At 40.4% G+C, this 24,760-nt stretch overlaps 1 protein-coding gene across 1 annotated transcript; it reads right to left on the bottom strand.

The window, feature by feature from the left end:
- Positions 1 to 2,012: 2,012 nt before the first annotated feature.
- LOC117159298 (odorant receptor 85b-like) lies at positions 2,013 to 23,928 on the bottom strand. The gene is made up of 5 exons (XM_033339016.2): positions 23,884 to 23,928; positions 2,668 to 2,898; positions 2,466 to 2,579; positions 2,222 to 2,377; positions 2,013 to 2,063 (listed from the first exon to the last, which is right to left on the bottom strand). Exons 1-5 carry the CDS (start codon positions 23,926 to 23,928, stop codon positions 2,013 to 2,015), a joined length of 597 nt encoding a protein of 198 aa, XP_033194907.1.
- Positions 23,929 to 24,760: the final 832 nt, after the last annotated feature.

Raw genomic sequence — 24,760 nt, 5'->3', positions numbered from 1 at the left:
TTTGTAAATTTAAGAGTTCGAATACTTTCGTGAGCCACTGTAAGTGCCAAGGAAAGCGGTGATCTAGCGACAAGTTATGTGCGAAGCGCTAACGTCAGGATCTATCAGTATACATTAACTACGTTATACAATATATATTACATTCTCTGACGTTATAATGTGTAATATTATGCACAAGTCATCGTAATGTACCTACAGTTAAAGGGTAACATGAAATTTCAAATTTCATCAAGTTTAACGAAAATTATATATGAATAATCTTTCGACACGTATCTCTTTTATAAAAATTAAAATCAGTGTGAAAGGGATGCAAAGATCTTAATGACGGGACACAAAAACTTTGTCTTGTAATATCCAGAAAACTGTTAGCTTTAATAATCTGTTCTAAATGTAGCAATTTTGAAAGAAAAAGTTAAACCACATAAATAACGTTTTAAAAGTGTTCATATATGTAGTATCGTGGACGAAAGGCCTGGGAAATATCGGACGAACTATGAACAGTGTCGCGAGAGCCGAGGCGCCGTCGGGCCCATCAATGTGTCATCGGTCTTTTCAAGTGCATAGTTTCGTGGAAAAGACCTACGTGACCCTGTCCACGAGCGTCTGCGGAACACGTGTGCGGTGGGCCTAGGAAAAGGACAACAGAATGCGACAACGGCCAGAAAGGGCCAGTCGGGAAACAGAGCGCGAGTCGAGAAACAGAGTGCGAGTCGAGAAGCCGAGTGCGAGTCGAGCGGAGACGGAGGTTGCGAGTGGCGTTGCCGAGAGAGTGTGGATTGCGCTGTTTTCTGTACGTTTGGTATGAATAGTTCAAGTTAAGCCACAATCGTCTTTTCTGTCTGATTAACATCTCTATTGTCCACTCTTTGTGAACATATTACATCACGATATTACATATAAAAAAGAAGCGGCCCTTTAAGCAGCAAAGTACCGGCTCTATAACTCGAGAGCGGTTCTCTATCTAGGAAATCGGTGTATTTTCCATCCCTAGCCAATTATACTATCTTCAAGTAAGGAAACTTGCTGCGAACGTGATAACATATCTAATAATTATAATAATAATATCTAATAAGAAAGGAGATAAGTTAATGTCATTAAATAAGTAAATATACTCCAAGGACGGTGGTATTATATCGTGCTTGGTCTGTCTTTTAATCAGAAAAACCTCTCATCAACAGTGGTGAGAGGTTAATGCGACAAAAATGAACAATAAAAAAGTTTCACCGTTGCATTTCTATTGTCTCACTCACTGATATATTTTCAATCAAAACTTTAGATTTCTTTCTCTTTCACTTGCACTACATTTTTCTACATTCGACCAAGTGGCGTATTATAATGGCATGTAATTAAACTGAACCACGGTCGTATATTTAGGTTTGACAACACTCGTGAAAGGCTATTTACCGCATAATATAGTGTCATAAGCTGTGCTTTATTGAAAACAATCTACATTTCGTTGTACGCTACGGTCATATTTCACGTATATCCGACCGTCTTATATACGCAGTTAACACAACGATTAGAACGCCTTACTGTACAGCGGACAAATTGAAAAACTTGTGCCATTGAGTAAGACGTAATCTGTATCGTATTTCAGTATAGATCACACGCGATGAATAATACTGTCAATAATGACCAATGTTATGTATGTATCGTTTTAGAATTAATTTATTTGGTTACATTTTAGCCATGAAAAGTGGTAATGCTTCACATACACGCAGTTATTCGCGAATAATTTGAGAATACACTGTAAACGTATATCACGATTCGCTTTAAATAAAGCAGCTTGCACAAGCTTTATTATTTGGGATATCTTTCTTTTGTGCACTTATTTTGTGAAATATTAGGGAAATTAAATAACAGATTTTATTCGATTCATTAAGTTCAAGTTCTTCTATTTACATATCTCTACAAAGAAAATCAAATGTATCAGTCTATTAATATGATACTTCTGTTAAAATTTTCCGTGCCCCAATAAAACCTATAAAACTTTGAAACGATTTTTCAACAAATCAGTACATTGCGTACAAAACAGACACGTACGAAGCAGATGCTTTTAACATCTAAAAATTTTAATTTACTATAATTACATAAAAGCAAAATGTCCGTTTACATAGAAACTAATTACAAAAATTAAAAAAATAATAATAATAAAATCGGAACATAGGTATATTTTTACTTTATATATATTCATTTCATATTATAAACTCAAGTGTCTTACATTCGCAAAAGCCTCGAGAGAAAGGCAAAGAAACTTTCCCGCTGTTAATGTTAATTTTCCCTGTGATCGCAATATCATTAATAATATAACACGAGCATTTTGAGGTTTTAATTCGTACCAAAGAAAATTATATACAGATTTAGTAATATCTTCGCTCTGAAAAGAAGGTATATAAGTATTAGTAAACTATTACGTTGTATATAGTAGTTTATTTTGCTTTATTTCTTATATTTCCATTTCTTACCTTAGAAGTAAGATATTCGCCAGTATAACATAATATAAATGCTTCACAATTAACAGCAATGTAATACGGAAAGCATTTCATTATTATCACAGTCGCTTGATCCAGATGTGAAGACTATTATCAATGAAAGTCATTTGTTTTATATACACTCAGTTCAATTCTCTATCAATGTTACTGTTAATCATAAGTCAAATTCACTTACGACCACCAAAATGAAACTTATGAAACAGATTACTAACATATTCGATACAAATTGACATAACGATATGTAAGTGAAGATTTTCTCAATATTCTTTGAGAATTGTATGATTCGTTGATGTCTTCCAACGATGTCATCTATTATATATTTCTGCAATTTTTCTTTTTCATAATTATGAGAAATTTCCGTCAATTTGTAACAAAGTAAGTCAATCTGACTACCAACGTGTAATATCTGAAACGTAAAAAAATCTTCAGCTGGTTATTGAAAAATACCGCATAAATATTAATAATATGACACCTGAAATATTTGAAGCATCTAATATTTTTAGTATAATAATGTTGTACACAGCTAAAATTCAGACGGAAATGTCACGCAAACATGATCAGCAGATAAAATATGGAAAAAATGGTGCTGACTTTAATGAACGTCATCAACATATAAATGCTTGTATGTAATAACTATTGACATTCAATACACAAGTTGACCCACGCAACTTGTAAAGAGCACTTTGTATGAAAAAATGTATTTTAGAATAATTGTACAGTTTGGAAAGTCATATTATGTGGTGCATCTACCTTTTTATACGTGAAGATGTTTCGGAAATTTTAAGGTCAACTTCATTATTTCAAATGATATGTTATATTTTTAATGCCAATGTATCGGAGGACGTTGAATTATGATGTCACGTTTCGCGCTCCACCCGAATCGTAATGTGAGGCAGTAAAGGAACACGTCATAACTCACGAATAGCGCGAACCACAACTTCAGGCAAATGGAATTCAAAACAGAAAACTCAAGAGAAATAAATGATACGACTCGTACAAATACTTATTGAAATCTGACTTAAGAATATCGAAATCAAAACATGGAACGATGAGACATCCACTGACACGCGTCGACGGGAGGGCTTGCGCGCGCCCTCCCCGCCACAATACGCCACATCAGCAGAAACAACTAACTGTCACGCGCCAAAGAATCAAACATCGGCATCAGCAAAAGGTAACATCAGGTCAAGGAAAGTACGACTCATTATTAGCGGACATAAAAATTCTAAGAGGAATGCAATAGCAAAGTCTTCAGAAAGGAAAAGGTTCAAAACAGTTCCATGAAAACGACATCAGCGAAGAAAGGAAATCCTAACACTTCTTGGAAGGACATCAGCAAAAATGAAGATTGCAGCGTCTGCAGAAGTAATTACATGTCGAAACTCCGCATATTCATGGAATAACCCGTCACGTGACAATTATTCCATGATATCTTTTTGTATAAATAAGCGTAGCCACTTAGCGTTTCGCAGTTGTCAAGGAGTTCAAGTTATGAGTTCAAGTTATCAAGCACGGAGTTCAAGTTGTCGAGCAGTTAGCAGTTGAGTTCTTTTGAGTTGAGAGTTTTCAAGTATCAGTCAGTCAGTTTAGTTCTTTGTATTCTTTGTGTTCTTTGTATCAAGAAGTAAAACCTTGTTAATTGTTAATGAATTGTAGTCTCCAACCAATAATATTAATTCATTATAATATTCCAAGGGTGTGTTCGACTATACACATAAACAAGGTGAGGATCTAAACACTGTAATATTCTTATTCAATTTCGGATCTGCACCATATGTACTACTCGAATAAGATATCAATTCAACAATCAAGAAGACATTGAAAAAGACTTTAATCCTTCCTGTGCTAATACTTCTGCACACAGCGAGTAAACCGAAACGTGGAGTCTACTTACCAGTTGCATCGATACGCTAGTCAACGCTACTCATACGGTTATGAATTAGAATATCAAGGACACAACAGTTTGGAAATTGAAGATAGTGTCGTGCTTTAGAAAGGTGTGACAAGTTTTGAATCCATTCAGTTGTCGCGAAAGTAATTAGAGCACAACCATCTGGAATATTTGGAAAAGCGCCGCGCTTCAGAAAGGCTCGGTTATGGGGTTGATTAGAATAGTATCCGACCACCATTAGACGCCCGGCAATAACAGCGAGAAATAATTTTCGATGAATTTGCCAATATATAGAATGTTCTACTAAATTTTAATCTTCAACTGATCAAGATAATGTAAGATAATGTATATAAACTGTATACATTACCATGTGGAACCTAGTGATAACTGCATAGTGTCTTAGTTGTTGAGTTATACGCAACAATATGTTTGGTAGTACATTTAAATAATACTAAGTAGTAATGTGGTCGAATTTACTTAGATAGGTACACGCTACGCTTAAAAAATCGAATAAAATAAACATTAAATCATGTTGGCATTATTAGCCGATTGATTTTCTTTAATTTATATTAAAAACGATTAGCATCAATGAGTTAATCTTGTATTGGGCTATGTACAAATGCGGTCAAATATGCCAAAGAGACGTATAACGCAAAGTAAGTTCAATTAAATTTTTCATGAATATCGTGGATACTAAGGCTGAGCGGCGATGACATATATAGCGAGAAGTTATTCAGAATGTTGATCTTGACAAGATAATTCAAGGTCATCAAAATCGCTGAGGTGTTCTCTGAAGTAAGTGATCATTCATTAATAAAGTATTAATTGTTTGCCGAGTATGCCACACTACAATTACTTTTACTATTAACGCTCCATTGACATTGGTGGTCTAACTTCTTTAAGTCAGTGAGGATTTTGTAGTATCCAATTGTGCATGTTTCTCAAATTAATATCCTCGTAATTACTAAATATTGCTTCCTCGATAAGTAACATTTATGTAAAAAAAAATCATTATTGTGTCATTGATCCAGAAAACACTAGGCGGATTCGTTCCGTGCAGCTCCTAATGAGGAACTAGGTGATATATTTCATTGTGAAGGACTCGAAGAACACGTCTTTTACTGATGCTAGACTCTCATGAAATCTGATATTCTCTGTTACCGTTGCTAGACCCGCGATAGTATTTTCATCAAATGTGACAGTCTTGGATACGTTACGTTGGTAACATTAAAACTTTTAGTATCTCGAAGCGATTGACAAAGTTCCTGGAATGTCCATTGAGATGGCTGATTTCGTTGAGAATACGTTTCGACATAGATGGCTCGAGCTGCTGTTGTTGCATTTTCGCCGCACGGACCATAAACTAACAGCATATCTTTTTTCGCTATTAATGTAATATCGTGATGTAATATGTTTACAAAACGTGGACAATAGAGATGTTAATCAGACAGAAAAGACGATTGTGGCTTAACTTGAACTATTCATACCAAACGTACAGAACACAGCGCAATCCACACTCTCTCGGCAACGCCACTCGCAACCTCCGTCTCCGCTCGACTCGCACTCGGCTCCTCGACTCGCACTCTGCTCCTCGACTCGCACTCGGTTTCTCGACTCCCGCTCTGTTTCTCGACTCGCACTCTCTGCTTTTCGACTGACCCTTTCTGGCCGTTGTCGCATTCTGTTGTCCTTTTCCTAGGCCCACCGCACACGTGTTCTGCAGACGCTCGTAGCCAGGGTCACGTAGGTCTTTTCCAAGAAACTATGCACTTGAAAAGACCGATGACACATTGATGGGCCCGACGACGCCTAGGCTCTCGCGACACTGTTCATAGTTCGCCCGATATTGCCCAGGCCTTTCGTCCACGATACTACATTCGGCCATCCTGCAATAACATCTGCCCTCAGATGTTGCGCTCGCCCTCGCTGTCGTCTGATGCGTCATCTTCGGCGTTCAGGACCCAAGGCTTCATAAAATCGAGGTGTGTGCGGGTCCTTCCTTCGGTACTGCTTCACACGCTTTCTTCTTTTCTTGTAATTTCGCAGGTTCCCTTCTAGCTTACCTATGTTTCGCTCGGTTAGGCTACAGTCAAGGCAGTTGGATACCACGTGTTCGACCTTTTCGCGTAACCCCTTGAACCAGAAGTCCTTCTTGACCATAGCTTCTGTTTTGGTAACCTCGAAATGCCCACGCTCGTGCGCTTGCCTGACTACCTGAGCCCGCATCGCCTTCGATACTACTATTAGCACATCGTCCTCACACTCCTTATACAAAATATTGTTTCTTACTACCTGCCCATCGGCCTGACTGCACGTTGCGGCGTCCAAAATCCTACGGACTTCGATGTCCTTGTTCTGTGCCCTTCTCAACCGTGCAATCAGCCCGTCTTCACTCTCCGTTACATACATAGTGCTCGGCAGGGGGTTCCTACTCGGAGCATCTACATGCTGCATACTTTTCCCCGGCCGATGACACACCTGATACTTAATCTCGCCTAGTAACAAGGCCCATCTAGCCACACGCACACACAAATCTTTCTTTCTAACTACACCTATCGGACTCGCATACTCCGAGTCTGACGATTTGATGACACCCTCGTTTGTCCACGCTTCCATCAAATCATCTTCTTCCTTTCTTTCCGACGGCGCCAGTCTTCGCGGTCTTCGCGCTACCGGCTTGTCGCTTTCCAAAACTACTTTTGCGGTTATTCCGACGTCTCGCTTCTTCTCCGGCCTATACCTCCTAACGATATCTGGAATCGCTTCACGATAATGCGGTTCCCGTACGTGTGTTAGGTCTGTTTCGTCAGTCAGTTCTACTACGTTAACTCTAAACGCATCCGACACGTCTTTGTTAGTCTGTTCGTCAAGCCGCAAGAAAGTCACTTCGCCTCGTTTAACCCGTAACTCTACCTGATCCAGAAAATCAGTGCCTAACAACAGGCCGTGCTTCGTCAATATTTTGTTTGAGACAACGTGCAAAGTGATTGGCAGTTTACACCCATCAACCGTCATTACCTTAGTGAATTCACCCCAGGTCTCATTGCCAGCGGAACCAAAACCGTCGAACTTGAGCTTGCATTTACCTAGCGGTGGTGACCCTAACCTCGCATACTCGTCTGATCGAATGAACGTGAGATCACTACCCGTATCCACTAATGCCACAAATCTACAATCATCTATCGCCACTTCCTTCACATACTTCCCCTTTTCGGATCTTGACACTACGCAAGTCTCTTTCGGTTGTGCCGTACACCTCGCTGCAATATGTCCAAATCCGCTGCACTTGAAACACCTAACACCTTCTCCCCTCTCCGGACACTTAACACTTAGATGATCCTCACTATCGCAAATGAAGCATCTTCTTTTCTTCATTGCGTCTACAGATTGACTGGGCTTCCCGTTCTTCTGGGTTTTAGCCGGCTTCACGATCGACTTTGCTCTGCGACTCTTCTGCTCTTCGTACATCACTAACCTCTTCCTCAACCCTTTGATTGACGTAGCGCCGTACAATACAGCCTTATTGTTCTCGTCGTCTATTATTCCATCCACTATGTATTCCACCTTTGCTTCCTCCTCCATGTCCACATGGCTGGCTATTTCGAGCATGCGGTACATGTAAGCCAAACATGCTTCATCGCTCTCCTTTTTTGTTTCTTCAAGTTTCTGATGAACTTGCCTACTGTTGACTTTCCTCGAAAATTCTTTCACTAGCCCCCTCTTCAACTCATGCCAAGTCCTGGCATGACACTCGAAGCTCGCAAATATTTTCGCTGATCCCTTCAGCAGCTTCCTCGCGTAGACTGCCTTCTGCCCATCCGACCACATGCACGTATCAGCGACTTCCTCGAACGACTCGAACCATCGTTCGACATTTTCACCTTTGTCGCCACTAAACGACTCTAATGCATCTTCGACGTCTCTAAAACTCAGTGTCGAACCAACACATGCCCTTCGACAACATTCGTCACGGTCCTGATACACCCTTCGCGTACCTCTCTTGTATCCTCTTGCGTTTTTCTTGTCATCTTCATCCCCACTTTCGTCGTCGCTTTCTTCTTCCGACGACATGTCGTTACCATCCATGGCCGCTTGTAGCCGTGCGCGTAATTCTACTTTTCTTCCCGTCGTTTTTAAACCCAAACTAGCGAGGCGCTCCTTCAACTCCTTCGTATTCATTTTCTCAACATCCTCACCTTCGTTACAATCACGTTCAGCTCTCTGTACATTTTCTAAATCTCGTTGACCGGTTAGCTCTTCACCGCCCGTCGATCCCTTACGATACGATTGTCCAGCCCTACACGCCCGATTCAGCCTTACAATCAGCACTGACCTCGCACCCGATATAGGGAGGTTCATTCGCGCGAGCTTACTACTCAGCTCCTCCAGCGTCGAACCCTCTTCACCCGACAATCGTTCGTCCCCGACGTTTGCCATTTTTCACACTACACAAACTTAAACAGTCAACGATATCGTCTTTTACCGCACCGCGTACCGGTAAATTCACAACTAGCTCGAATAGCTCTGTTAAACCGTTTCGTTTTCTGTCTTGTCCAATCCCGGAGGGGCCCCCAAAATATGTAGTATCGGGATGTAATATGTTCACAAAGAGTGGACAATAGAGATGTTAATCAGACAGAAAAGACGATTGTGGCTTAACTTGAACTATTCATGCCAAACGTACAGAAAACAGCGCAATCGACACTCTCTCGGCAACGCCACTCGCAACCTCCGTCTCCGCTCGACTCGCACTCGGCTCCTCGACTCGCACTCTGCTCCTCGACTCGCACTCGGTTTCTCGACTCCCGCTCTGTTTCTCGACTCGCACTCTCTGCTTTTCGACTGACCCTTTCTGGCCGTTGTCGCATTCTGTTGTCCTTTTCCTAGGCCCACCGCACACGTGTTCTGCAGACGCTCGTAGCCAGGGTCACGTAGGTCTTTTCCACGAAACTATGCACTTGAAAAGACCGATGACACATTGATGGGCCCGACGGCGCCTCGGCTCTCGCGACACTGTTCATAGTTCGCCCGATATTGCCCAGGCCTTTCGTCCACGATACTACATTAATAAATTTCATTGTTGCTTTTATCTTACTGATATTTGTATATAAATATCGATGATAGCTTGAGTGCTAAATCACGGGTATAATAGGCGATTGCAATGTTGTAGGCAGTATTGGTGAACACGTAATTTTCACGTAAACACCGCTGCCTTACGAAAATCTTTGCTGATACTGAGTCACCACTTTGAGGTTACACGAAGCACAGATTCGTACAGCATCACAGCGTTTCTCCACGCCTTTGGATCGGTGAAGATTTGCAAAAATAAGAATTTTATTTTACATTTCTAACTTACTTTCGGATGTAGAATAACCTCCTCCTGATTGTTTACTCATATTAAATCAATAATTCATCAAATTTAAGTATACTTGACAAATTTTCATTTCGTCAAAAACGAAGCGTCAATCAAGAAACATTTATTGTATATTTCCAATTTGTGTCTTTCACGTAGAATTATCTCCTTTTCGCTAGTACCACCAATTCAATTACATTCTGTATAGTGGTGGACCTGAGTTACTTACGTGCGACAATAGATGCCATTATCCATTCATCCGATTGCAAAATATAAGCACATTACAAATAGAGTGAGTTCGGAAGTTAATAGTACTTTAACATTGTTTCCAAGAGAACGGTTGCGTTGAGACCCATGATTGCCTTCAGATTTTTTATCCTCGCGATGACTAGAGCACGACGCAATAAGAGAATTTCGCCCTGAATTGAAGGCGAAAGTCAACGTGCAGCTACTTCCTTTGCAGTTCTTACCGATGCAGTTCTTACACCGACTCGTAGGTGTAGAATAAGGCTATGATGCTCGGGAGAAATCATTTTTGAGCGCCCGATACATTTTGTAGAAATGAAGCGAAATTACTGCTTAAATATTATTTTCACTATTATTTATTATTATACTATAATAAAATTATTCTTAACTATTATTTTTATTCAGAATTTAAATATTTTAAATATTATTTAAATATTTTAAATATTTTTTAAATCTACAAACCACCACGGCGTATAAAAAAAAATATAAGTTCGGCTTCTTATCGTTCCTAGATAAACACCTTTCGTTGTTCACCACCAAGTCCGAAGGTGAACAAGGCTAGTGCCTCGTATTGTAGTCAATACGAGGGCTAAGTTAATTTGTATGTTTTAAAACTGGTTTGTCTAAAAACATGAATTCCGTGAGGTATCTTATTGTATCTCAATTGCCTTCTTTCTTCTTTATTCGCGGTATATGCAGTGATTATCGTAAAATGTTCACTTTTTTCGCTCATTATATATGTCGGGTTTACATTAGAATTAGGGTTAGGGGCGTGAAGCGAATCTTCGTTTGGATTACACGTCGTCGTTATGCAATAGAGAAGACATTGGCTAGTGTAATTACGATTACCATAGAACCGGACAAGTAACCGTGGTAATTAGATACTCGAGAAACTAATGACAATGATCCTAGGTTCAATAACGAATCCGCGGACAACGGGACGGTAGTCATACGCACTCGCAAAAATCTAAGTCGGATTCTGTGTTAATATTCGCTGACCGTAAGGAGTTAATCCTTTTTGTCGATGAGACCGCAAGAGAGAGAATGACTTTCCGTCCCGGTGATACCCCAGAGGAAAACTAGGACGGGGTGTGTCTAAGGACACGAGATCATCGGATTCGTCGAGGACATCCTACGTTCGGAAAGTAAGGGAAATTGACGTTGCTGCTAATTGGCCAATCTCCATATCGGTAGTTAGAAAAGGATGCTAGCCGCCCTTGAGGGAGGGTTGCTAGTGGAAGACGTCGTTCGTGGAAAAATAGGTCTCTCCTGCCTTCCCGTAACTGGGACAAAGACTGTGTATTTGTTGAGGGATTTTAGGTAACTAGATATTAGCGTTTATAACGGTCCTCAGGCTAGCCAATCACGTACTGCGGAGACGCGTCGGCATCTGGTAAATATCCTGCCCGGAGAATAGGATCTGCGTGTGGCGAGCTACGGGACAGAAACCGTTGGAATGTTTACTGCCACGTGTTGCTACAAATCTTTCTTTTAAGGAGAGCTATAGAATTACTCAATGCCTTTGTTAGATGGAGAGTTCGTCCCGTTGACCGCGGCTACGTTCGGCGACTAATTGTCGCTTTGAGCCCAAGCTCATTGTCACAAGTCTCAAACAAATACAATTGGGTAGAATGACGGCAAATCGTTTAATTACAACTGTAGATTTTAATTACAATGTTTTTATGGATTTTCCCGAGGTTTCAGAGGGAAGGCACCGGTGTCCTCTTATCTGCGACATATACATTGAAATTAATATTCAATTTATCTTATTTCATTTCTAACGTCCCCACTCATCAGTAAGCGATCTCGTGAATAGAACTCGTATGAGACTAGAATATTTCCGAACTTACAAACTTTCCGCAGATTAACCTTATCTTACAGCTATATTTGAAGTAGTTTATTTTCGTTTTCTAAATTATTTCGTTTAGTTCGAGTATATTGTGCTTGTCCGGGCGTTGACACACGTCTGTTCCAGGATGAGCTATTTACACACTCGCCCGCACTGCACGCAGAACGCATGTGTATTGTAGGATTTGTTATTTATTTAAAATGGATTAAACAGGAAATGATGGTTATTTAACGTAATACAGTAATGTGCTATAACTAAGACTACTAAATAGTTAATTTACAACTCTCATCACCACGGTTCCAACGCTCTCTTTCACGCGGACCACCCTTCTGGATAACGCTGACAATTCTCTCTCGTGTGACAACGCTGACCACACTCGGACTTCTCAACTCACGATTGACTGTTAATTCGTCTTTCTCCCTTAAACATCCCTTTAGCTCCACCACGTACGTGTTCCGCAACAGTTCGCGGCCATGGTCACGTAGGCCTTTCTTCCGCGTAACTATTCCATTGAAGTTTCCAGACCCATTTGGCCTATCGGCACTTAGGCTTTTTCGCAACATTGTTTATGGTTCACCCGATATTTCTTAGACAATCTGTTCACGATACTACAATATTTACGCCTTGCACGGCCCGAGCGAATTATTGCCTGCGCGTGCTGCGTGCCGTATAGGCACGTGACAATCCTTACAAATGTTATTATGGGACAGTTAATACTGTATATTAGAATGATGATGAATGGAATGATGAACTATAGATCGCAAATCGATCGATTTGTTGACATTTTTCCCAAGAACAAGAGATGTTAACCTTGAATATCACATTTTGCGGCTAACCTTTGTAACAAACCTTCATCGATCCAGTGGTGTAAAACACACCACGCAGCGTATGCAACGCATATACATTATGCTATATTTATATTATGCACGCGATACATACGCATAAAAATACATGAGAGATAATAATCACTACACAGTATGATATTCACGTACACAAATGAAATAAAAAGTAAAAGAATAAGAAAATGTTAAAGGTTCAAGGAAATAAATTATATATAAAAAACACATTTAAACTGTAGCATGGACTGGTTCGTCCAACGTTTTGCTTTGGTTATCGAAATACTCTTATCTTTTAAAAAGCAGTGGAGTATGGTTCTTTCTGCTCTGTACATCTTTCACCTAGGGAGATGTCGCATTTCAGAGACATTTAGGTCAACTTCTGAATGTTAGGAACTAATAAACATAACCTAGAACTATGCATTTTTTTTATTCCATGTATTTAGTTTCGTCTTAATTTGACTTGTAGAATTACTTATTAAATTTTCTACCAATCATTGCCGCGTACGTGTTGCATCAATAAAATTTAATACAGAGGAGGAGAAATGTACCGTTTATACAGATAGTGTTGGAAGTGAGAATACCTTCCAGAGTTAGTACAGTTCAGAAGTGGATATGTTGATGAGGTGGCCTACAGTCGTTGATGATGATCAAATCGTAACACTAATTGAAAGAACTGTAGCGGCACATGAGCCAACGGAATATTTGAATCGGGAGAGACTCATATTATTGTGCCTTGGAATACCAACGTTGTTTTGGTTTGCAAAGTCTAAAGGTAAACGAACTCCGGACAAAATTTTATTGTCGTCATTTGTAATCGCCAACCGGAGTTACATATGAAATCTAACTTTGAACTTTTTATAATAACATCTGTCGATATAATAGTTGAATAGTTAACGAGTGCAAGAGTTGAATTGTTATCGATATATGAGTTTCGAGCGAGCGACGATTACGACCGGCATACTATTTCTGTACTTGCACTTATATTGATTTTAATGTAATTGACTATTACAATTTTACCACTCGTTTCTTTATAAAACAAACCAACACGTTTAAAATAGCGTCTCAAATTGGTGATCCCAACGTGATATAAAAGTGAAAAGAGGTGAATGTGTTACATTCAAAATGGCGAGTGCCAATCAGGACGTAATCGCGACGGACGCAACGGACAACGTACGCTTGGTGAGCACACCGCTCTGGGTACCGCTGTTCTAGAGTCACGGGGTGATACTGTGGTTCCAGGTATTGAAATCACAGTTCGAGGCAGCCCGCATTACCAGCGACGAAGTTAAATTTCATATCACTGTTGCGAGTCTTACTGAGCAGCAGTTCCAGCTGGTCCGGGACGTATTGCTCGACCAGCCGATGACGGGGCACTACGACCGATTAAAGTACAAGACTCGCCGACTTAGATGCAAGAGTGCGCAAGTTGTTGGAGTGCGAAGAAATGGGCGACAGTACTCCGTCGTAATTTTATCGGGACCTAAAGAAACTCGCCACCCTCTCAACACCAGATGACTTCGTCCTCACTACCGGTTCATATCCAGCACGTCTTGGCCACCACGAAAGAAAAGTTAAAAACTTAATTCAGATGGCCGATCTGATACATGAAATTCGCCCTGAGACGGGACGAATTGCCGCCGTCGAAGCAGAAACAACTGATGGCGAATGGCATAACAGCAACTCGGACCCGATACACAAGCTGCTATGTCGGTTAGTAGAGCGAATAGACGCGTGAAGCCTCGATAGCCGTCGCCGTCCACGAGCATGCTTGAGACGCCGACGTTCACGTTCTCGAGAAAGGACACAACCGACCGGCCTATGCTATTACCATGCGATCTTTGGAGACCGAGCACGAAAGTGCCGAGCTCCTTGAAAGCATGGAAACGGGATCAGACATCCATAAACGCGGCGTGCGACAACAGCTCAGGATCAGGATTTGCGTGTACCCGCGCAATAAGTCACACGGACCTGTGAACAAAGACACGTGCAAACCACGAAATCACGAGAGGCCTAGATTTCGTCTACGCGTACATCGACGATTTTCTAATAGATTCGGAAGACGACAAACAACATTGCGAACACTTGCGAACGCTATTTAACCGTCTAAACGACTACGGTGTCGTAATAAACCACGCGAAATGCGAATTCGGCGCGCACGAAATCATATTCCTGGAATATACGGTAAACGCCGACGGAATAAAGCCGCCAACCGAGCGTGTGGAAGCGGCTGTAAACCGTACTCGCAAGACTACCGATAATGTCTAACGAGTATCGACCGTTTCTCGCGTAAGCCCGAAGCAATGCCCATAGCCGATATGGAAGCATCAACCGTTGCTTCAGCCCTACATGGATAGCTTTTTTGGCGTACCCTTGAAAATAGCATCCGACCAAGAACATCAATTCGAATCGAAACTATTCGAAGAATTATGCCTGTTGTTCAGCATCAAGCATTTGCGCACAACGGCCTATCATCCTGCGACCATTGGTATAGTAGACAGTTTACATCGGCAATTAAAAGAAACGTCAAATTCGATGACACGAGCAACTGAGTCGAAAATTTGACGATAATTTTATTGAGAATTCGAACAGCCATTAAGGAGGACCTGAATGCAAGGGCTACCGAAATGGCTTACGGTACTGAAATACGGTTGCCAGCGGAATTATTTGTACCAACGGTTCAGCAAGCAAACTCGGAATACGCGAATCGGTTAAAAGAGCGAATACTAAAAAGCCCAAAACCGACCGCACGACATGGTACGAAAAAAAGTTTTTACTTTTCCGCGAACTCTCGTCTTCACCCTATGTGCTCTTGCGTAACGACGCCGTCCGAAGTCCCGTCCAACCACCTTACGACGGGCCATGCAAGGTGATACAACGCGGAGATATGAATTTTATCAGAATTTTAATATAATTATAATTATAATTATAAGAATAAGAATTTTATCTTTATTTTATTAAAAACGTGGCAGTCTCCATAGATCAAATAAGATGTCGTACCCGACGACATCTAGCGGCAAAACGCCGAAAGCCGCGACGTGTTAATGCCGCGCAAAATTCAAATCGAGCGAAACGATGGGCAGACAAGTACAAGTGACGAAAACGCGAGAAATATGTACGTATCGCACGCGCGCAGAAGAATTCGCTTTCCTGATCGGTTACAGGCAGGTTTCGAGTAAAGCTGTACAGCTTGTTTTGCTTGGAAAATCTACCTACGACAACCTTTGTAAACCAAACAAAACAAAAAAAAGAAAACGTTGTCACTGGTAAGAGGGTTGTAGTGGCACATAAATCAAGGAAAGATTTGAATTGGGAGAGACTCGTATTATTGTGCCTTGGAATAGCAACGTTGTTTTGGTTTGCAAAGTCTAAAGGTAGACGAACTCCGGACGAAATATTATTGCCGTTATTTGTAATCGTCAAGCGGAGTTATATATGAACTCTAACTTTGAATTTTTTATAATAACACCTGTCGATATAAATAGACGAACGTGCTCTCTAGAACAGTCAAATACTTGAATAGTTAGCGAGTAGAAGAGTTGAATTGTTATCGATATATGAATTTTGAACGAGTGACGATTACGACCGGCATACAGTATTTCTGTACTTGTACTCACATTGATTTTAATATAATTGACTATTACAATTTTATTACTCGTTTCTTTATAAAACAAACCAACACGTTTAAAATAGCACCTCAGGAGTTTAAGTCACACAAGACATGTTACATACGTTGTTGAATATATATATATGTACAAAAAATCTATGTATCTAAATCTTCGTATTGTATCTGAATGTCACCTAGAAAGACGCTATGAACTTTTGTTCCAGCACAATGATATGGTAATCATATATTATATTAATTGATATTTCAAATGTTACACATTCGAATTACGAAATTGAACAGAATAGCAATAATAGTATCTGCATCGTTTACCTCTTTGTTATAAATGCATTACACATTTGAGTAAGTATTAAACATTTTACAACGTCAATTTATGAAAACATAATAGGAAAGAATTACTTACTAATGCTGCAATTAGTGCTATCGACGTGGCTGCTCCATAAACTATGACTGATTCGAAAATAAACTGTATAGCTAGAATAACCTCATAACGTGGAGAGATCGTTGCTGTGAATGGAAATTCCATCCTGATTAAAAACTTCCTTTGTTTTGAGTCTGATGAAAGTTGCTCTTCGTCAAATAATGTTAAAGCAAGTCCTGCATATACGAAGAAAGTAATCGCGAAATAACCAATTAAAAAATTCGAAATGCGGAAAGATAATACAGCCTTATCCGACATTATTCGTTTATTTCGAGCGGTAGAGTTATCAATATTCCAGTCTTCAAACATGGTCGTCAGGATTTCATAAAACGTTCTGTTACAAAATAATATTTTCTTTAAATCAAGTATAAGAAATATATATCGAAAATTGAATTTCGTTAAACGTTTTTCAATTATCAGTGCCACTGTAATTTTGACGTAACGATAGTTGTTTCATCTAAATGAATATACGGTTATATTGGATGCGTATTGGATCGGCTAGCTCGTCGTTCATATACGGTCCATCTATTGAAAGCCTCAACACTTCACTGACTGATAGCCGATTAATCGGTTCTTTGTCGTCGACGCTTACCAACCGATAGCCTATTAATCGGCTTTTTGTTGCCGACAATCTACTTATTATTTGAGCAGTAATTTGTTATTTAGTACTAAGGTTCCTTACTCAGTTGTGTCAGTTGCATTGCTTTGTAAGCTCCTACAGTTTTATACCTATTTGAAAAACTTACCGTTCGCGATGAATGAAAAGAATGGTATTGGAGAGTCTAAACTGAAACAGAGACGGCGCCAGAGAGAATCTGCGTCTGAAATGCTGGTCGAAAGTGCGTATGCTGTTGAACCGCTAGCGGTCAGTAAAGTGTTAAAATAAATGGAAGTGGTTATATCGAACATCGCCCAAACTCGTCGGTATACGTACGATGCTTCGTCCAAATCACTTTGATTTTTTCGTCCAACTTCTTGCGACTAGGAATACGATTAATTCGTCGTCTGGACACTGCACATCCTATGTCGTCTTTACACGCAAAGCATAAAATCGATTCGATCCTTTCGTCCAATTTTTTGTGACTATAGATATATAACTCACATCTTTCAAGCGAACTTCTTCAAACTAATGAACTATTTGAAGTTGTTCACGATGTAAGAAAAATGGAAGATTAATGTACGAAGTGAAAGATTTGAATAATTCTAGAAATAGACGTTTGTATAGATATTTGTGTGTTGCACAAATAATTGATGCTCACAGTTAGAAATTTTCATGATGAATGTGACAAACATGTGTACTCACACATGCAAGTACGAATCTGAAATTTGCAGTATACAATAAAGTCTCCATAAAACTTGAAAATTTGGGACCGCTATGAAATATTTATATACACTTGCACACATACATGCACACACACACATTTTCAAATTATATTTTGCCGACACCGACGGACGTAGAAACAGACAGCAGAGAAAGAAGAGATAGAGTGATCGACAGTTGCGATAGTCATAATAGACTAAAAGCCTACATCTCAGGCGAAGCAACGCTAATGCAGCCAACAGACTTTTTATTTTTGGCTTTTGTAAATCAAAAATTCATTAACATATTAACGCAGTGTTTCTCGTTAAAATGAAGTGGGATGTTATGCGGTTCAGGTTTATCTAGTAAGAAATAGTAAACATTTGTTAAATCCGTGTCATATTAGATCTGATCGTCCGCATACGCATCCAGTATAACCGTAACCTAATGAATAAATTTTGTTTATTTACTTATAAAAAGTAAATAGGTTATACAATATATTTATATCCTACCGTTTATGAAGCCAAATAATGGTAAATTTGAGGAAAAAGAGTGAATTTGATAAAGTAATGCTCAATCCATCTAATAATTCAATTAAACTCGATTTAATATGTGTAATACAATACCAATATTGAAATACTAGAAACGTTAACATTACTGTCGTCCAAATGATAATTTTTAATATTGGATAAGAAGAGTCTGGCCAAATACCGAACAAGCGAAGACTATATTCCAATGGACGATTGATCATACTTTTCGAAGTCATCTTCATCAACTTTTGGTCTACGTTAAAACAGAATGTAATACTAGTCTAATAATTACTATAGCTGTAATCGCACTGATTTATTAATATGCGATAATAAAGCCCGGAATTTGGCACTAAATATCATATCAATTAATATTATACGTAAAACTTGAAAAGTCAAAAAATTTCGTTATCTCGAAAACTCGTTGTAGGAGACCTCGTATTATTATTTATTTATTTAACATTTTTCTCAACTTAATTAAAATCTTTTCTAAAATCTTTTCGAGTAATACCACTGCAGTGACAATTCAAATAAAATCAATAGTGCACGTTGAAGTAATTTCTCTAACATAGTTGCAAGTTGCACAGGTTGAATGTCCACTATATACTAAACTTTTCTCAGTGTTCTTATCGATTAGCTGAAATTACCTAGCATTATTACACTAATAATCCTAAGGTATCAATAATAAAAGTGAAATGACTTATTTTCCATAACTGCAACTTTAAGAAAAGAAAGAAGTCCACTCATTTATAATTGAAGCGATAAGAGCATGTAATTTTGCTTGCGTTCACATTATCACGAATTTTATAGCGATACTCCTAACTTCTGAAGGAAAGACTATAATAATATTCTGTACATACGATGACTCATACATGACGACTTCAAATGACCAGTGAATTAATAAGTGAATTGTTTGTTGCATGAAAAAATGTTTCAAAGGTTGCACAATTTCCAGAAAGACATACAGAGCTGTGATCGGTGCGTTGTTACTTTACCATCTTATCGAGCTTTTAAATGTAATGTCTAACATTTCTTTTCGGATTCATATAAAGCATTAAATTGTATGTGAAAATTACAGAAATAAATCAATTAAAGTGATATGCACTACTAGGCGATGCAGAATCTTCGGTGGCTTCCTGAAATTTGACCGACGTCTTGTGATAGGTCGTACGCTGTTACGAACACGCGATTTTAAAAATAAGAGATCGTCACTGAGAATTTCCTGGCGAAGAATCTAACCAAAAGGAAATCACGAGAATCGAGAATCTAGTCGTTTACTCGACTCGGAATGATTTACGATAAAGAAAAGAATAGCGACGATGGATTTCGTGCGATGCAAAACACTACAAATCTTTATTCGATTTGAACCGAGGTAGGTGCCGCACAATAAATTAATATATAAGGAATGAAACAGTTCTAAATAAATAATACAGTAATAAATAAAGAATGAGAAGTTCTTTGCGCGATATAATAAGCAATACGATACAGTAGTAGAGAACTTGTGTAGAGAATGTTTGATCGTGAGATTTATTAGACGAGATGTTGAAACCGTCGAGTGTATTTAAAAATAATTAAATAAATTAGTATACAGACAATATTCGCTGAGACGCTTGTACAGTGTATAAATCGCAAAATAAGATCGCTGATGAATGCACGATAGATACTCGTAAATGCTGATCGACACTGCTGAGGCGACACTGTTTTACCCGGAGTTTATTATTACATTACGTGTATCCTAACGATCTTGATACTCTGAGGCAAAACAACAACATGATTTGAATTGTCCTCTAACACATATGCCGCTGCATTAACAATACTTTGCTTATAAATTGTAAATTGTAATTATAAACTTATAAATTGTGTAAAGTTTTACAAGTGTTAAATAATGGAATCCCAAAGAAGACTATTTTCGTTACAACAGCAATCGTTCCGTGCCATAGCGTGCTCAAACGCGTGGCGTTGTTGGCAAAAAGTACGGTTTCTCTCTTCTGCTCTCCCACTTACACGAACAGTAGCGCGTACGTAACGAGATATTTCCCCTTAAAATCACACCATTCCGAGAAAGCTTGGTAATGTTATTAAATTTAATCTTGCCCGCCGACTAACGTTTAGTTAACATTAAATTTAGAAACCTTTACACGCACTTTAAATTAAACATACTAAAATCTAGTACGAGTTTCTAACATCTTGGAATTCGAATACTTCGTACGTCATAATCGATCACTAGATCTTTCTCTTTTATATAACACTTACCGTGACTGCGGAGCATATCGACGGAGCGCCATCATGCTGATAGGATATTTGTGAACGTATGACGAACGGTACATGTTTTAATAGATCTGTGAACAATTCTCTAGTGGAGTAGGGTTCAATGATTTGGTGATAACATTCAGACTCCACCAATACGATATTGATTGCCAATTTCACGAAGCTAATAAGGATTATCTATTGCTCAGCATTGCATATCTTCTAAAAGATTTTAGTATTTTAGACCGTATTTCGTATAATACTTTTTTACATAAAATATGATGCTTTACCTGAATTAGGAAAGAAATGTTAAACATTTCATTTAAAAACTGAAGAAAAATCACATCTCGATAAAAAAACAAAATAACAACAACTGATTACAGCACTGTAAATTCCCTCGAAAACCGTACAATTTTTGCTTGAAACAGTGTTTCGTATACCAAATAATTTACGAGTTAAGTGAAGTCGTCATATGGCGCGTTTCGTCGTATACAAGCTACATTAGATTTTAACTTTGCTTAACATTTGAAATACATAATTAGGATTCACCGATGTGTGACACGAATTTTCGATCGGTAAAGCGGTATATTTTCTTCAGCAGAGTATGTCTGAGTATGTTGCGAGGTATGTTAAGGTATGTTTCAGTTGCCTTCAGTACGTTTTATCACAAGAAAAGTTGGACGGCGATACTACGATAAAATTACGTAGTGACACTTTCTACAGAAGAAAAAGACAAGTGGCTGGGGTTTAAGAACCTTGTTTTCATGGAGTGCGCGCCGTTCGTTGTCTATACTGACTGTTTACTAATAACTTACACCTAGCAAAATGTTATTCTAGAGGGACAAGAACTTACATTAGCACAGCATCAGTGACCGTTTAAAGTAGGTTTTTACGTCCGCTGCACGTGCAACCTGTCATTGTGCGCCTATTGCGTTTCCCGAGACGAGGCGGGAAGTAATTCGCCAAAGAGTTGTACGAGCTAGATTCGAAGATAGGAAAGTTATTCGATAGGATGGTTCCGATAAATCGCTTTATCAGAGAGCAGTGGACAGGCTTCCATCTCGCTACCTGTTGCCATGTGTGCGAAAAGTTGAAACGATGTAAATCGATTTAGTAGATCGATTTAGTATCGAACAGTATCGAACAGTAACGAAGAATATTGAAGAGTATTGAAGAGTATCAACGAGTATCAATGAGTATCGAAGTGTATCTACAGAGTATTTCCGAGTATTTAGTCCGTGATTTGTATCTAGTACCAACGACTCACGTGTACGGCTGTAAATTTATTTATTTATTTATTTATTCAAAATATATTTGACGGACTGCGACAGCAATATTTCGCACTCGTTATATCGCTCTATCTATCCTCGACTAATCTTCCACAATTTCTTTCACGAAACATGTACACGTGCATAAGCTTGGAAAAAAAGTATGTAAAGATCCGTTTCATCAACTCTGTTACGCCGGGCGACTCTCTGCCTGGCCCAGGTCACACACCGCGGGCCAGACGGACACCAGATGTCCGCTCTTCCGTACGGCGTACCCTCATTAGCCTTAAGCACCCGTCATAAACGCGAGTCACTTGCCTGCTAAGGTCCTTCAGACCCAACAAATGTCTTTTCTAAATCAGTTTCCAAAGACTATTGTTTACTACGGCTTGACACGGGAAAGTTAGTTTTTCTCACGTACGATGCTTCCTACTAGCAACTTTCTATCGAGGGCGGTTAAGACCCTTCCTAGTCCACCAACCTTCGTTTGTCCAATCCGAGGCAATATATACTGCCCTCACTTCTTGACCTAAAATGGCATGAACAAATCCGATGATCCCGTGCGCTAGACACACCCATCACTAGCTTTCCTCCGACACAGCATCGTCACTCAGCTTCACTTCTTCTACATCGTTGGAAAAGTCAACTACTAAGTCTAACGCCTATCGGGGCAGTCTAAGCATAACGCGAGAGTCGGTCTCGGTATTGTCGAGCATACATTTCCTCTCCTAAATATCTTATAGTGCTACGTCCACTAATACATTAAATCCAATTATAAGAGCCCTGCTCTAACGTACATATCTATCTTATCTTCGTGCGATAAGTGATTATCTATCTATCTATGCTCATCAGTGTAATCTAAGTGTTGGAAATATATAATTTATAATTCTGTGAATCACAGTGTTATACAAACTCAATCACCCGTATTATCTCAACGGAAATCAGGGGATCGATCAAGTCGTGGTGTCGATTGTTATAATCGTAACGGGAATTTACGACTCCCGTTGACGTCTCTCCTAGCGACTACGTCTCCCCGCGATTGGTCGAACAAACAAACTCTTTCAAATTTCTAAATTCGGGTATCGGCAACTTATCATCGTATTTGGAGAAGTGTAAGTTGCGTATCGTACGAAACGCCTTCGAACATCTCCCAAGAAGTGATTTAGAATTTTTCGATAGGAAAGGTATTTTACATTTTCCAACACTCGCGGTTGTGAGCAGGATGACGAAAGGATTTGCAAGCCAGACAAATAGATTAGAAAGTAGACTGTATAAAGTTATTGTAGGATCTTACTTTCTTTTTTTTCGTAGAGGAAACCGCCATAGGCGCCTCGCGCCCTCCAGGGAGAGGGCGTCGGGTAGTGCCGGATTCGTACCGGCTAAAACCTCAACGGTGATCGTCCTGACGATTGGTAGGAGAGCCCCGAGGTCATCTTTCCGTATTGCTGCTGGGGTACTCGTTCGTCTTCTCCCTGATGGTGTAATCGGGAGTTACCATTGTTTGATTGGACCACTAGTGGAGTCCACTCCTGACGCCAAGCTGCCTGGGCCGTCGTGCGAGTCCGAAGGAGAGACCAGACCCTCTTCGGCGTGACGGCACTCTCGATGGGTGCTGCCCTCTCACCCTTTCTCTCTCGGCGATGTACTCCTGTTTCTCCCTCAGCATTGCTTCTACGATCGCCACGGGGGCCAAACTCTCGCCGATGGCGAGTCGTGGGACACGGCGCGGTTCTTCCCACGCGGGGCAGACCTCCAGCGTGTGTTGTGCCGAGTCTTCTCCTTTCTCGCAATGATGGCAAGTGCTAGTTACCTCCTACCGAATTCTTACCAGGAACTCCCCGAACGCCCCGTGCCCGGTGAGCACCTGCGTCATCCTGTACGTCAGTGGAAGACTGCCACAATCACTCCAGGCCTCCCAGTTCGGTAGGACGATTCCAACGACCCGCTGAGGCCGCACCGCATCCTTGGCGGCGAATTGACTGCGCCACCGTTCCCAAGTCTTGAGTCTGGCCTCTCCCCGGACGTCGCGGACCGACTGGTCGGCAGAGTACAGGCCCTGCAGTTGATGTTACACCTGTCGGGGCGCTAGGTCCTTGAGCTCGAACGGAGGAGACGCCGCCAGGACAGTCGCCGACGCATATGATATCATCCGGTATCCCCTTAGAGTCCTGATGGCGGTCGTTCTATGAAGCTTCCTCAACAAGAGTAGACTGCGTCGACTTTTCATCAGATCCTCTGCCCACACTGGAGCCCCGTACAGGACCCGAGGGCGGATGACTCCTTCATACAATTGGCGCACTCTGACTTCTGCCCCACCGATATTCGGCAGCAGTCCACATAGTGCGTTGGCTGTCGTCGTCACTTTGGGAACCAGGAGCTTGAAGTGCGGCCCGGACGTCCATTGATGGTCGATGGTGAGGCCCAAGTATTTCATCTGCGGTCCTACCTCAACCTCCTCTCCGCTTATGACCAGACACGGGTTGGGCGGAGAAGTCCCTCTACGTCGGTAGTCATAAAACCGTATGGCGTCCGACTTTTCTGGGGACACCTTCAGGCCCAGCCTTCCTATCACGCAAGCGGCGTCAAGCTCTCCGTGACGCAGCGTCTCGTGCCACCCGCGTCCTCCGGCCACGACCAATGTGTCGCCTGCGTAACACACCAATCCTGAGTCTGGGCGCATGGGGCAACCAAGCACCGTGTCATAT

Source organism: Bombus vancouverensis, chromosome 17 (assembly GCF_051014615.1).
Source record: "Bombus vancouverensis nearcticus chromosome 17, iyBomVanc1_principal, whole genome shotgun sequence".
In the NCBI taxonomy this organism is placed as follows: Eukaryota; Metazoa; Arthropoda; class Insecta; order Hymenoptera; family Apidae; genus Bombus; species Bombus vancouverensis.
Note: the sequence above shows the minus strand (reverse complement) of the source record. Positions and strands in the feature narration are given on the sequence as shown.